At 39.7% G+C, this 16720-nt stretch overlaps 1 protein-coding gene across 1 annotated transcript; it reads right to left on the bottom strand.

The window, feature by feature from the left end:
- Positions 1-3342: 3342 nt before the first annotated feature.
- On the bottom strand, positions 3343-11785 carry fgf4 (fibroblast growth factor 4). The gene is made up of 3 exons (XM_058400280.1): positions 11088-11785; positions 9543-9646; positions 3343-8590 (listed from the first exon to the last, which is right to left on the bottom strand). Exons 1-3 carry the CDS (start codon positions 11362-11364, stop codon positions 8414-8416), a joined length of 558 nt encoding a protein of 185 aa, XP_058256263.1. The 5' UTR covers positions 11365-11785; the 3' UTR covers positions 3343-8413.
- Positions 11786-16720: the final 4935 nt, after the last annotated feature.

Raw genomic sequence — 16720 nt, 5'->3', positions numbered from 1 at the left:
ACTTATCTGTAAAATCACTTACTATATATAAGGGTAGAAATGAGTCTAAGAAGTTCAGGAGTTCAAGAGGTGGGCTATGCCTTTAAGGCCACCTTGTAAGCAAACAAATGTCTATCTGTTGCCCTCTTGTGGAAATCTCATTCAGATCACAGTGGCATACAACCTCACATCCACTGATCAAAAAAACCCCGGTATAATAGTGTTTCTACTACTCCATACACACTTATTCATCCTGCTGTACATCTCATTGTGTTCATTGACTAGACCCACATGCACACTCAGCAGACTGTCTGTGCAGGCTGTTAAGGGACTGATTAGGCCTCTGATTTGCTTGCATGTTCCCTCGCCAATGCCTCATCAGGGCTGTGTATGCAGGCACTCAGCATTCACTTTGAAGCTCAAAACCATGTTTTGACTATGATGTCTCTTGTTCTTCGTTGTGCTGTGATCGACTTTGTTGGTGCTACTTTGATTAAAACCACGTGAAAGACTGTCTCTCACTCTTTAAAGTGCCCAGGCTAATGGCTGTCAGGATTACTGCCAAATTCAGGGTGCTTTATTTTGCTCTTCGAGCGCCTTTAATGTCTTGCATTCACCCATGTTTTTGCACTTACTTGCTTGTGTTAGGCTATAACCACTCCTCTTTTTGAGCATTTTTTAAAGAAATGTTGTGTTCCCAATCAAAACTGAAAAGAGAACTTGTAAGAAAGACTTGTGAGTATGTACAAGTCTTATTTTTAGCTTTTAATAAAGAAGTCAAAGCTTTGTAGTTATATCACTGGCTATGCTTTTGTTGACCAGGTCACCGCTGAGTTCAAGTTCAAGTTCCCAAGGGAAAGCCGTGCTACTGAAGCTATTTGGGAGTTTCAGAGCTCTGCCTCCTTGCCTGGAGATGTCATGTGGAAAGTGACTGGCAGGCCTGCTCCAACCCCTTCAACAGCCAGCTGCATGATTACAGGGAAAGGGTCCATGTTGTTTCCCCTGTCCTAATGCCCCAGTGTACAGCTCTAAGCAGGGTTCACAGTGAATGAGCTGGTTAGGATGTTCACAGCCATTTGAAGTGCCTTGTCTTTATGAGCAAACATCTGGAGTGTCCCAAACAGACACCTTGCAGCTGGCCTTACAAAGAGAGTGCAGGGTAAAAGCACTCTAAATACAGCCCTTGGGCTGTGCTGCCAGAGACATCGCTATCCCTCATCTCTGCGTATGCAACAACATGCAAAAACACACCTCGCTGTGAACAGCAGTGGCTGCAGTCTGAACAATACCACACTGCATATGTGCAAACTAGGGCTCTTATGAAAAATTCATGGTTCAAATACCGTACTACCCAATATCACGGTTCAAGAGTTAAATAATTTGCTTAGGGAAATGGTAAAGCAGGCTTGTTAAGGATAAAAAAGTTGTTCCTGTTCCTGAGATTTTGTTGTTTTATAATATAGAAATAGAAATATTGTTTTTGTGGCGCAGTTATCTAAGCCAGTATACCATCACCTTAACTTTACCATCAGTACAGTTCTACAATCAGCCAGTAATGCAGATACAGGTCCAGAGATTTATACAATGACACTGAACACTAAAAGAGATTACGTGAAATAGTGCAAAAATAAAAAACCCAGCAAGCTCACAGAGATCAGAGTAGAAACTTTATGAAGCTGACAGAAAGTCTTCAGCAACTAAAATCGCTTTTATCAACTGTTGTGTGCATAAAAGCATCTCAAAACATGCAAAATGACTTACCTTAAGATAGATGTGTAGATTTCACTCCTATCAGCCGAGAACAAGCTCATCACCTGGCCTTTATTTGCCATTAACTGAAACTCTTGACCCGTGTCTGCATATTATAATTCATTGCTTTGCTGTAACATGATTGGCTGTTTGGATAATTGCATAAATGAGCAGCTGTTCAAATTTTCCTAATGAAGTGGGGGTAACAGCTGTAACAGAGAGTCCAAATATTTAACAAGATCAAGGATGAAGGAAATTCACCAGCACTTGAGAGTTTGAGTTCTTAGTATCTAATAGTATGCATATATCTTACACCTAGTACAATTTGTATATTAACAGTCAATAGAGATTTTGCCTTATTACTTTGTTAAATATCTATCTATCTATCTATCTATCTATCTATCTATCTGTCTGTCTGTCTGTCTGTCTGTCTGTCTGTCTGCCCCCCCCGCCCGCTCCCCCGTCTGTCTGTCTGTCTGTCTGTCTGTCTGCCCCCCCCGCCCGCTCCCCCGTCTGTCTGTCTGTCTGTCTGTCTGACTGCCCCCCCCCGCCCGCCCGCTCCCCCGTCTGTCTGTCTGTCTGTTTGTTTATTGTATGCTTTTGAATTATATCCTGTTGCTTCTGTGATTACTTTCTGTAAATTGTTTTTGATATTTTTTAAGTGCCAGTCTGCGTTAGAGTGTGTTAAGGAGTTAGGTATAGGATTCAGTGCTGCAGAAGCGATGCCTTTCAAGGGTGGAGCAGGTGCTTGGTGGTGGTTACTTGTGGCCCAGACCAGGTGTGGGAATTTGAATTCATGCATGAGGCTGATTTGCTTCAGTTGAGCTCAGCCCATCCCCCAGTTATGTTAATCATTTCAACATTCTTACTGCTATTTTATGTCACTGGAAACGATTTTCCCATTCCAGTTTCTGTCATTATGCTATTATATAAATCAGTCATTCTAAACAACATTAATTGTTAATGTTCTATATATAAAATGAGATTTATTTTCTGTTTTTGTATTGGAAATTTAGTTTTTATTAGATCTTTCCAAAGGGAGTAATATTCATTGCGTTATAATGTAAAATATATGTTTCTGCCTTTGCTTGGATTTAATTGTTTAAAGTTAACATTAATAACAAACCTGACTTAAGACAGTTGCAGAGCTCTAAAGGATTTAACTTTTAATTAACAATCATCAGTTTAGGAATATATGCTTAGAAAGTTTTCTGTTGCTGTTATTTTAGTATAGATAGATAGATAGATAGATAGATAGATAGATAGATAGATAGATAGATAGATAGATAGATAGATAGATAGATAGATAGATAGATAGATAGATAGATAGACAGTTTTATCTCCTTATCTCTTACTTTAACATTGGCTGTTTCTTCTGTAATCATATCCTTCCTATTTTTATCTTAACATCGGAAATGATGCAGAATCGGAAAACCAGTCTTGTAATTAACCCACAGATTAACCCACAGGTGGAGACTGAAACCTACATAAGAAGCCCCCCATCATTACGCTTCATTTAAATGGGACAAAATGGGTTTAGGCAGGAAACAGAATTATCCACAGACATACCATATATGATGAAAAAAAAAATGTTTAATTTCACAGCTACAAGTAAAGAACATAAGACAGTTTTGTACAAATAAATAAACAACCAATTAAAAAGCTTCTATCGTTTCATGATGGCTGAATAGAAATTAAAAGCTAAAACAGAGATCACCTGATACAGTGGTTAACCCAAATTTGAATGTTCAGTTCTAATAGTATGCACTGATTTTACTATGGAGCAACAAATCAACGACTTATTTATAACACTTTTTATGGCATGATTTAAAGTCTAAAACACTTCTACTAGTGGTGTGACTAAATACTTTCTAATATCTAACCTATAGTCTAACATTACTATCATCATAAGAATATGTGCCATGTTCTGTTACAGTAGATGGTGTGTATATACAAATTAGCTAAGCACTAGCAGCTCCATTTCCCCAACATCTGCCTGAGCTCTTCTCCTGGAGTACCAATCACCAACTGGTCAATTAGCAGCCAATGCACTTCCTGTTAGCAAACGCATCGTTGTGAGCTGTTTCGGTCATTGGGGTGCCTTGTGAAGTCTTTGTGCTGGAGAACTTGAAAGGCTTGTTGTAATATAAAGGCAGTTTCGGGGCCAAACTGTTTAGTGGAGAAGAGGCACTTGAGAGGCGGTTGAATGTTTATTTGGTTGACAGACGACGGAGCTGACGCAGGTAGGTGGAATAGGGCAGCTATTTTAAGGGGGGCCTTTACAGCCCTCATACATTCCGTTTATTGGAGCAGAAAGCTGTCATTCTTTCAGGCAATGACAGAGCTCCATTTAGCTCCAGCTCATGGCCAGGAATACTTGTGTTGTGTATTAAGTGACCACACCTGTCTCTGTTTGCCTGCTCTTTTGTTGTGGCACGATGTTTATTTGAATAGAAGTTTGCGGATGCTGTGGATTCACCGACACTATCAAAAGAACCTTTTGAAAGTCATTCCTGTTGCTAGACATGGATGATGAGAATCTTAATGGATCTGCAAGGGTGCTTTTTCTTAGAAATCAGGAGTCATGATCTGCTTTTTTATTAACGTGTGCCTAACTACACCTCCACTATGACCTCAGTGATTTCAGATATAAACAGTTAAATGGTTTTCATGCTTCTGTAGACATCCAAGTCCACTGTCAGAGTCCTGTTGACCCAAGATCTATTTCTGTTGTCCATTTGGTGGCAAGCGCTAACATTAAAATGAGAGACTTTGGAGCTTTGCAGGGATTTCTATATGCTGATCTTTGTAAATAGAGACAAGCCTGCCAGCTTATACACCCCTGTGCCGAAATTACTTCAAGCAGAGAGAGAATTGGTTTGTAAATGTCATCTATATTATGCTCAGTAAACTGATTTGGACTTGCCGGGTGGTATATTGTCATGAACTGTTTAAGAATTATGAGTTTTAATGATCAAATCAGAGAAAGCAAATTTGCTGTAGAAGTCTAGAAAAAAACTTCATTAGTCAACACTCAGAATAAAGAATAAGGAAGGGCCCTCTCCTTAGCTCTCCTTTCAGGGAAGTGCATGCTTGGAAGGGCAGAGTCTCGTTCCCTCCTGCACCCTCCCAGGCGTCTACTGCATCAATCTTACTGAACTAAAGGGGGAGGATTACACTCCTGGGAGTAACCGTTCGGCCTGTAAAAGCCGCCCAATCTGCAAACCAGGCCCTGGACGAAGTAAACAAAGGCAAGACAGTGACTTGGCACTGCTGTCCCTGCAGAAATGCTGCCCACGCATAGTCTAGCAGTGTCTGCAAGCGTATTTTTAGGCTCACCAGCAAACTTTTTTTCTATACTTAAACTCCAAAGTGGCCTATTCTTACTAGTGTTTTATGTGACCATGGACTATTGATGCCTGGTTAAGATGATGCTACAGTATGCCAGCTGTGGATGTGGTTTGTGGACACGGGTTAAACCTTGCTTCTGCTCAGCCCTGCTTTTTCTTCTAAAGGGAGGCATTAAAAGAACACAGCTCATTTTTTTTTTTTTTTTTTTTGTTCTGAGCTTTATTAACTTCCACTTAAGTTAGGGTATTGTCATGTGCACAGCACATACATCACAATGTTGAACAGGAACTGTATAAAACTACAGACAATATTTGGTAAATGTTACAACAAGGTTCAGAGCACACCACCACAGGACTCAGACAGACAGTCCAACAGCTTCACCAGAGATGCGGAGAAATGGGCGTAAAGGAATTGTCAGAAATAAAAATGAATTGTTTATTTTCATACTGTTCATATTGTTTTTAAGTACAACTCATAAAAATGGACATTAGGCTATTAGAGGTGGTTGTGGAGTGGCTGATTAGACTAGGCAATGATGCATTTCTGTTCATGCATTCTTGCTACCATCGGAGTTCTCGGCTGTGCTTGTTGATGCTGCACACTTTTGGTTAAGCAAATCTAGTCCGGTTGATTTGTATCTGTTCCAGATCATGATGAGGGTCAGAGAAGCTATTTGCCTTCACTGAGCATCCAGCCAATTGTAAACAATATCCACAATGATGCAAAACAGCTCCATTTGGAAAGAGGTTTGACACGGCTCTAGGAAAGGAAGAAGTAAGGAGAGGGAAATGGCTCCTCTGACGCAACAACATTTCAGGTAAATCAAACAAAATGAATATTTCCACAAAGTCAGGAAGAAAAGAAACATGATCATTAGTAATGCAGAGGAATTATACAATGCAACAGAGTGAATTTCAACAAATACTGTAATACAGGTTCCTCTGCTTCTTTCACAAGATGTCTCAATAGATATGGCTGTGATTTTTTGATAAAGACTTTCGTTCATGAGTCAGCCTAACAAGATTTTCAGTCACAATCACCCCAATCAATCCACTCATCCACATATCCCTATCCACATTCACCATGTAACACAAAACATGTGACTTCAATGAATTAAAGAACATTCTCAAATGATTTTCATGCTAATTTAATTTTGTACCTATAACAAACAAAAATAATAAAAAGGAATGCTTCACTCGAGATCATCTCTGTCAGTCCGAAATGGATTTGATAAACCTCTTTCTGTTATAGCAGTTAGCCTACTTCTCCTGAAACACCCCACCTAAAAAGCAGCCACTCGGCATTTCACCAATTACGCAATGTTCTATTTAACAAAATATATAAAGAAAAATATAGGGTTACCGGTCTAGCATATAGTGCAGTCTCACAGCTGTCTTCAAATATTTCCACCATGATTATCATTTCTAAAAGTAAATCACAGGGTAAAGATAGCTCAAACGTGACAAGGCGCAGCTAGTGGCCTTCCAGGACTTCAGCCGAGGGGCGATGCAGCAACAGGAAAAACATTTGCTGTCAGCAAAACCGGGAAGAGGAGTCTGTCGGTCAACAACGTTATGAGGTAGAGGATGACTGAAAGGGACATATGTCTCCTTTAAACATATATAAAATTAATTAAAAAATAATAATAAATAAAAGAATGAACCACAGAAACAAACAAAAGAAAAAAAGATGAATATGAATAGTGTTTCTCAACCTGACTTTTCCTGCATTTCTGCTTTATCCCAGACCTGAACACACCTCCACCAAGCAATCAAGAACATTGAATAAGTGGTACAAGTGTGCTGAGAGCTCGGAACAAGTAACATGTCCGTCTAGGGGGTCTTTGAGGATTGCGTTGTAAAGTGGCCACTTTTCTATACATCTGATGTTCTTTTATCAGTACATATGAATACTGATTGTTTAACGCTTCCCTGAACACCAGCATGGCCCATATTGTACCACAGGGAAGACTGAACTGACTTTCATTTGTATGAGGTGGTCTGGATTTTACTTGAAGATACCTTCCTCTATAGATCTGACAAAGATTGACAGCAGATAAGTTCAGAGTTCAGACCCCCCACCCCACAGGACTCCCACACCCCCACCCCACCCCACTGGAGCAGAGCTAAAAACAGATTTGAGGGGTGTAGAACTTCAACAGCCCACTTTCAGTGGCCGAGAGTAAGCCGATACTGTTTCGGTTAGACCCCCAGAGCTCGGACATTGGACAATGGCTTCAGTGCGTAATACCATTGGGGTTGGTACAATTTCACGAGTCAAGAAACTTGAACTAATCCTGTATTCATGCTAATCCTGCAATTCACATATGCCACTTTCGAAGTCATGAATATGACTTGGAGCGTGTTCAGGTAACTTATATCAAATTTTCTAGGAGCTAACTGAATATAAAATAAAATCTCAGAAATAATGGGAGCAAACTGATGTTTTGCTTGTCACTGGAGTGGTACCAATATGTATTGTTATACCTTTAAGCATGGTACATGATTGGATTTTAAGGAGTGATGTACCTTTACTCTGAAGACTAATTAAAGATAAACCTCATGCACCTTCCCAGGTAAAAGATACGTTATAACGGTACAAATGTGACAAGTACAATTTGATACATTTATTTCTGAGACAGTGGTTTCTGTAAGGTTTCCCCACAATTATATGCTTTGTCTTTGCATCTTCCCAAGACTACACCTAGCCACAGCATCACAATTCATAGCCAACGGTACTTCTAATAATAATGCGTCCAAGTCATATTGACGAGTTCTTCCGTGGGTGTAACTCGTATTTCTTTCTTTCATGCACTCCACCATGAGGCTACGTCCAAAACGTATACTAAACAGTAGGTCAGAATAGTAGCTTGCATGCGCCAATTTACACGCATGCGCAGGTGTGGTTCGGTGTAGTTCAATGCGGTTTTAGACGTAGCCTAAGTTTTAGCTTTCATTTTGAGGGACAAAACCTCCACCACTGTTCTCCTTAACTTTAAAAGTTTTTAAAAGAAATAAACAAACAAAAAAAAACAACAGTGCAAAAAATCCATATTGTAGTTAATTGTAGGAATTTCAGTTATTAAACACTCGGTAGCAGCAGAAAGGATAAATAAACAAATAAATTAAAAGTGTTTTTTTCCACTCATAGAAAGAGGCTGTTTAAAAGGAAATATAAAACGAACGATTATAAATAGGCTAATATACATGATAATAATAATGATAATAGTAATAATGCGATACACTTGACCTCGTGTGTAAGATTTGTAGAAAGTGCATCGTCCGGTCTTGCCCCCCGCATTGGCTGCATGTCTTGTGCCTTCTTCCTTGTTCGTTTAGATTCTCGGCAAGAAATGTGTCACCGTCATTGCTGTTGACACTCGGTTTCCTTTTTTTGTTTTGCCTGTCCTGCTCAGTCCGATGTACATGCCCGGGTATGCCATGGACTCGTACGCGTTGTAGTTGTTTGCCAGGAGCGTCTCTCTAAACTTGCACTCGTCGGTGTACTGCGCCTTAGACGGAAAAAAAAGAGATGGGGAAGGTTGGGATCATATAAATCTTACAGAAAAAACATCATTCTGTAATTTGTAAGGCAGAGCAGTGAAATAATATGCATAACAAAAGGGCATAACGTTTAAATAACGCAAAAAATAGCACTAAACTGCACCTTTCCTCCTCGCTTGGAGATTCCCCGAAGGATACATCATTTTTACCTTTAGTTTAATGGATCGTGTAACTTGAATTTGAAACATGAATTGTAGAAAAATCATAAAATTGACTACTTTTAGATTTTAAGGATACCCGCACCTTTCTAAATACTAGGTACTTTCTAGGTAAAATATATTAAAGGTAGTGCGACAAGGAAGGGTACTCCTTAGTACTATTTATATTTATTTCAAGTGCCTATGCCATCATGAGTATCTCGACCAACCCCTGATATTCAAGATGAGTAGCCTAATCACAATATTGGTCCACATAAATGTTGAATCAAAGGATAAATATTTTTAAAATATCTTTAAGGAAAGTCCTAACGCAATTTGTGGCCATAAAGGATTTTTATGTGCAGATCAAGTCAATCTGAAACTGCTAGTCAGTATTTTGGGTGGATTTGGGATGGGCTGGTTGGGATGTGTGTGTGTTGGTTATACACCCAGTGTGGGTGGTCCTGTCTCTTTGGCCAGTTCAACTTTACTCTGGAGCAGGACAGTAAGTGTGCGCTCCTGGCCGCAATGCTAAGAATGGAATGCACACGTCTAAGTGATGTACTGCGCTCCCGGGTTTATCCGGGCCCACAACCAAAACACAACTATGAGCAATCTCAGGATAGACAAGAGAGGAGGCTGGGCGTGGAGGGGTGGGTGGGGGTTTGGGGGGGTATAACTCTTGAAAAGGGTGACGTGCCATAGAGCACCGATAAGCAAATCTACAGGCGGAAACCAGCCGTAAATCATTTCATGCACTCACAGATCCGTAGAGCTTCCCCTTGCTGTTCATGGCCACGAATAGCTCGCTCCGGACGCCGTACAGTGTCACGACTCCGCGCTCGACCGGAGATATCTCAAGAAGACCTGCGACCAACAACAAAATACATGCATGACCTTGGGTGACGCATATCTGTAGCCATATCGGGCTGTTGCATTTGTAAAGTGTTGGGATTGTTTACATTTTAGGACGCTACAGCATCCTTCTTGAAGGAAATTGCACTTTCCGCCTGTGGAACATTTCGCAAGCTACACCTATTATCATTCTGTGTTTAGATATTTAGTCTTCCTCCATACTTGCAAACTGTTTCGATTCCTCAGCTTATTACACTTTTGTGATCACTGAATATCAGCTTTATGGAGCTTTATGAGGCAACCTTCAAAATGGCATATCTATATCTCGGACGTTAGGCCAAATTCGAGGAATTCGATGTCTTTTTAAAAACCATATACCATGTTCGCATATACATTCACATATACAGACTATATTAAACATCTAAAAAGTGTAAACGACCTCGAACTCCATACATATATCTCCACCACATTTTTTCCCTAACATATAGAGATATTTTGCCTTCATCCATGGTTGCACCCTTTTATTAGAGCCTTATTAGATTTTTGTGATCACTTTCCCAAGGAAATACGAAGTAAATAAAGTAAATATTAAGAAGTTAAGACAGATGTGTTGGAAAACTTTTTTTAACATTTGGCACACAACCTTTGCCTCATTTCTGTTTAATATAGGCTAAATGTGTGCGTCCTACTTAGATGTTGCCTCCTACCCTTTATAGAGGTGCTGCGAAGCTCCTGCGTATGTCATGAAAACGTATATGTAATGTATCCCCGTTCAGTTTTATGTCATGCCTTAAAATAGTCCGTGGGGACACAAAACAAATCTCAATATCGATACTGGATACACAAGTGCCTGGAGCGTTGCTCTTTGACTGCTGAGCAACTGCTATAGCAAGTGTAGTAATAACAGACATGCTTATTATACCCTCCGTCTGCTGTCGTTAAACACCTTAATCTGCGTTGGCCATTAATTAGACTCATACAGACGAATTTGGGATTAATCTTCCCTAACAGATGGGTTTTGTCCCAGGCCAAACTTTGGGAACAACTTTACATGTTGGCCCAGTTCCGACCCACCTCATGTCAAAACCTGTGCGGTATTATGAGGATGCGGAAATCATTCATGGACCCAGATGTTGACTCGCCTCCACATGTGTTTTGTTTTACAATAAGACAAAATAAAGCAGCCGAAAGCGATTTACAGTGTGCACATTAGTCATCTATTGTATCACCAGATTAGTTAGACTAGAAAATAGATAGGGGCTTAGGCAGATCCGCACATCAGATCACTGGACCAATATATTTCAGAATATACATTTTTTCCCTTTTATTGGTTGGCAAATATTGACATCAGGCAGAACAGATTTAATTTCCATCATCTAGTACTGAAAGAATTAAAGTATCCTAATATGTCCTAAGCACTCAGCTCAAAATAGGCCTACGTGATGAAACTTACTGTAACGGTTTTCGTTGTGCACCCCAGTAATCCTACCGTCGGGTAATACTTGGAGATGAAACCCAATGCCCACGTTGCAGTAGAGGCGCCGCAGTCTCTTAATGCCCGTGAGATAGTCACTGTCCCGGTTGACTTCTCGCTTCTCCCCGGGAATCCGGGCCAAAGAGCGCGAGTAAAGAGTCTCCCAGCGTCGCTCCACGGGCAGAGGAGCGCAACGCACCGAGCTCGCCACAAGTCCCAACACCAGTAACGGCAAGAGGGCCGAATGAACACTCATCCTCCTGACCAACACGGAGGCACGCGTCACTGACTGCAGGAGTTCAAATACGCTAAAAATAAGCTCTTTGTCTATTTTTGTGTTCACGGTCCCCCTCGCCGCCCCCCAAATAAAGATTCCACAGAGCAAAAGCGCTTACTCACAGGCGAAGCCGCGGCTCGAGCTGTTGAGCGACATGAAGTCGCGCTCGATGTGGTACCGCGAGCGCCCTGAAATCACTCGAGTCCAAGTGTGCAGGTCCGAAGTGACTTTACCACCGCTCAGCAACAAAACTCCATGCCGCGCTTTTTTAGCCCGACGACTATATTTATGCGTGCAGAGAAATTACATCACGCGTCAAGCTCCGCATCACGGGGAGACATGAACCACTGACAGCGGACCGAGTCCTTATAACACACGCGCATATGAGCAGTGGGGTTTAGCGAGGAGGCAGCGCGCGTGCGTGCGATTGGTCAAGCGCGACCGTGTGTGTGTGCGTGCGTGCGAGCGTCAGTGCGCGCTCTCATTCAACAAAACCGTCATAACAACACTTTAAAGGTAATGAAAGTTTTATGGCGCGTTATAAAGTGGGTGGAAATAATCCAGTTGGTCGCGCTACTTAGAAGCAAGTAGTTATAGTCACTTCGGTTACAGCTCCCCAAGAGAGATTAAATAATTTATTTATGTTTGAGAGGATGTCGAAATCGGAAATCACCAAGATAACAAACCGCTGTGTCAGCCAGGAGGCAGTTTTATAAATGAACAATAATAGGAAAAAACAAAAGTCAGGTTTAATTCATTGCAAATGCTAATTAAAGACTGGTCTCCAAAAAAGGAAATTGACTCATGTTCTCTGTGAGAACAATGCACTCTCAGAACAAAAAGCATATAAAACAGAAAAATGCATAAATTGTGCCTTTAAACCTTTACTCTGTTTATTCACATTAAATCAATGCATAAAGTACACTGTATCTATATTTCCAGGCTAAATATACATATTAAACGTACTGAACATAAGGGTGCCCGTAAAGTCCAGCTTAGTACCCTTTTTTTCTGAGAGAACAAGTGTACATGGTTTAGCTGTGATTAACTTCTCCGCAAAGGAACAGGCGCAATGTGGTGTGGTCTATTGTCTGATGTTGATTGCAGACATAAAAAGTGGTTGTTCCCACTGACATGCTCAGAGCACGGAGATCACTCAGACTGACCGTTTGTCGAGTGGTCATGTTGTGAATGTTGTGCGTCATTGCAGCAGCGTGGGGGACACAAAAATGGAAACCGCTAAAACATCAACACTATGAGTCAAGCTTTCTGTTGTGTGTGGCCCCAGGCCGGTGTGGACCTCTAATGCGCGCTCCCTACTGATGCAGCAACGTAAACCTAAAAACCACAGGAGTCATTAAAAGCCTTAACGACATGTCGTGTCGCTTCGCGTCCTCACTCTTCATACTCAGAACAAAACTGTACGCTCGTGTTGTACCATTCAAAGGTTATATCTTTAGCAGTATATATTTGAACTAGAAATGTGCATGTGGTGTACCTTTAATTAGCTTTTAGAATAAAGGTACCAAAGGTCCAGTTATGTGCCTTAGGTCATAAGTTTAGGCTATATTCACTCTTCCAAGTCAAAGACGCATTCTGCTCAACAAAAAAACAATTTACAGAAGAATATTTGACATTACTTTATGACATTTGTCTGTCTGCCATCATCATATCCGCTTGGCTATTTCAGTAAAAAGAAATATGCAATACATAATAAAGTACTTGATGGTACCATCCAGAGTGCAGGTTTATACAGTATATATACCATACGAAGAAAAATGTGGTGCATTCATTTGTCCTTTCATTAGTCCTTTAGGCCTGGTTCTAAGTCATTTTGAAAGTAAAGTTATGTATACGAAAGCGAGCGACAAGGAAACGTACAGTTTGGTACCTTTATTTCTGAGAGCTATAGAAGCCTGAGTCGAATTATGATGTTAATGCAGCTTAATTATAGTATTCGTCAGTGTATGTATATCACTGATATACAGACAGATGAATAGATAGATAGATAGATAGATAGATAGATAGATAGATAGATAGATAGATAGATAGATAGATAGATAGATAGATAGATAGATAGATAGATAGATACTTTATTCATCCCAAAGGGAAATTTACATATATATATATATATTTTTTTTCTACATAATATCCTACATAACTGCAGATGTCCCCGTGTCATGACACGTTTTCTCACGTTCACGTCTGGCTACACCTCATTGTCTATTGAAAGGACCCCCTTTCTTTATTCCAAGACATCAAACTGAAATGTCCCAAATGCTTCTAGATTTCAAACTGTTGCCCGAGTTTGCTCAACCTCCAATACAAGGTTGGATGGTTCACTAATGCTACCCGCTGATGGAGGTCCTTTGCACACAGAAAACCGTTGTTTGATCTTTGTTCGTGTGTGTCTAGTTTGGGACGCTTGTATGACGTTGTGGACTCAGGCAGTGATCAAAAACGCTCCATTGTTGGGGGGCAGATTTTATTATAATACCAATTGAATAGGCGTGTCGTTGCTGTGTCCGTTGGTTCGTTTTGCTTTAAGAATATTATCTGTTAAATATTAAATGTATAAATATATTTGGCTTTGCGTTATATACGTACCTTTTGGATTATTACGTTTCTGCTAAAAAAAAAAAATCTGCGATCTATATATACCGTAGTATGTGATCACGATGACTGGATTTTTCTGTGTCGGTGTACAGATTAAATAATTTATGATCTTAAATAGAATTGACAGGCCTTTTTTCTGTAGGATATTTTGTCTCTATTTCTAGCTCACGTTTAATAATCATAATAATAACGGCTGAGGGCGGCCGCTCTCCATGGTGCTGCAGCCCGACTCCGTTCAGAAAATTAATTCTACGTCGGAGGAAATTTTCCTCTTTGATATCATAAGAAAGCTGTATTCCTTGTCGTTGTAATTAACATTTAAGACACATTGAAATGATCTAATTAAAAAATCGTGGAAATTATTTTTCCACGTATACAGCAATTTAATAAACTTTGTATTTTACATAAAACAATGTATTCGGATTTATTTATTATTGTTAATTCTGTTAACATACATTTAGAAAAATATATGTAGAATTAAATAGAAATAGTAATAGCCGTGCCTCTAATAATAACTAAACCATTCAACCAGCGGATTCAGTGATCACTATTTACCCGAAGTCAAATGAATTAACAGATTATTATACCATTCTTTTGGGGGGTTAAGTTTTGGGCTTGCTGAGAAAGTGGACTAGGATTCCCTCTCTCTGTCTTCTTCGCCCTTTCTACGGCATGATTATAGCCCATGGCAATCAACAAGCCTCTGTTATATTGCCTACTGCACCATTGATCCCTAAAAAAGAGAAAACATAGACGTTGTATCCCATCCCGTTGCCTCTTGATCTTTTGCAAAGACAGCTGGAGCTTATTGCCCCTGTGATCCTGCTGTTTGGCTCTAGAGAGATGGCAGTCTTCTTTTTTTTTTAATGTACTTGAGCGGCACATATTTACATAGATCTGATAAGCAGTGCTGCCCTCTATAGGACATTTATAGAAATTACAGCACTGCTTCTTCCTGTAGCCGTAATAACTGAAAACCGTATTCCATTTTATTTATTGTAATAAGATGTACTAAAAACTTGTATTGTGAACATTATAAAACATGAATTATAGCAACATAAAAAAAAATGTTCAAATACTTATTTACAAAAATCAAAACAGGCCTATCGATAATAATAAATCAGAAACTGCTCAGAAGCAAAATGCCATTGACAATGTTATAGCAAACTACACTACGAAAAATGCCTTTAAAATGAAAGTGAATTGGAACTATTAACAATATTTTCACTATTAAATTAATTTCATAACTAATGACGTCGCAAGTAATTTTTCCTAATCCTGGTTAATTAACGAGAAAATAGTATGTTTTTGTCGCAAGCGCAGAGAACCTGTTTAGTTGGACTTTTCTTTCCTGTTTCATTTCTCATCGGAAAAAAAAACTTTTGTGACGGAATTCTAAGACTGAGATGCAGTACCTTTACTTATTTTTGCCCTTAAAAAAAATAAAGTCGGCGTAGGAAATTAAAGCCATTGGACAAACCTAACAACTGGAATTTTGACTTTTTTCCGTAATGCACGAGTCATTCTTCTCATCACAGAAAAGTCCCCATAGTTTGCGTAAATCAGAGTTATTTCTGCATGAAGGATGTTGACACAGTGTGTCTCAGTATCTTACTAGTGTCCCTTATTAAGAGTTTAGAGAATGACAGGGAAGCAATCGGTACCCCGTAGCGAAGGTGGAATGCTCCCTGCAAAGCAGAGGTCATCTGAACTCCGAGCTCCATGCACATGGCCGGTAGGAGGCCTGTCTGCACCAACCAAATCTCCCCCTCCAGAGCCCAGTGGGTCAATAGCACAGGAATTCCCGACCATACCAATTAGCCACGCACGAGGACCGGCGCTCTGAAACCCTCGGGCCACGGGGGAAGGAGCCTGAATAGCCCTGATTTTAATTGGAGCAGTTTCCACTACCCTGAACCTTGCGCTTCTGGTAATTTGTGAAAACATTGGATTGAGTGATCGACTTAAGTGTGAACAAATGTTAAACATAATGTTTAGACTTGACCATTAGCGTCAGGCAATTGTGTGTTTTATGCATGTGGTTGGACAGACCTAGAGTTGGGCTGTTCAGAGAAAAATTAATAGTGGATTAACTCGACAAGTTGTGAACGTGAATTTTCTGGTCAGTTACAACATATTAAGATCTCAAGTCCCAAAAAAAAACGCCTAAATTATGTTTAGTCCCTGTTTAGTTCTAACACTGAAAATTGCATTTGTTATTTGTTATATGCAGATTTTTAAATGAACCCATTAAATGCCGACATGCAGACTGTAGTACTTACTGGTGACATTTCTTCATGCGCTATCCTAGAGTTTGGATATAAAATGTATTATTAACAGAGGATCTTCACACTGCCCTGCATCTCTTTCTAAGAACAATACATCGGGTGTGAAATTATATAAGCCTGAAATGTAGATGATAAATAAACGTGGGAAAAAATGAGTAGGAATGGATTTTGATCAACTGAATGACTGAATGAATTTTTCTTTCTTTCTTTCTTTCTTTCTTGCTTGCTTGCTTGCTTGCTTTTTTTCTTGCTTTCTTTATTTCTTAATGTCACATGTACAGAACTCGAAAAAAAAATATTTTGCTAATTCGCATACCAATCTGCTTCTGCAAAATTCAGTACTGCTGGCTCGGTCCACTCGCAAAATATGAACTCTATTATTTATTTATTTATTTATTTATTTATTTATTTATTTATTTATTTATTTTTGA

Source organism: Hemibagrus wyckioides, linkage group LG10 (assembly GCF_019097595.1).
Source record: "Hemibagrus wyckioides isolate EC202008001 linkage group LG10, SWU_Hwy_1.0, whole genome shotgun sequence".
In the NCBI taxonomy this organism is placed as follows: domain Eukaryota; kingdom Metazoa; phylum Chordata; class Actinopteri; order Siluriformes; family Bagridae; genus Hemibagrus; species Hemibagrus wyckioides.
Note: the sequence above shows the minus strand (reverse complement) of the source record. Positions and strands in the feature narration are given on the sequence as shown.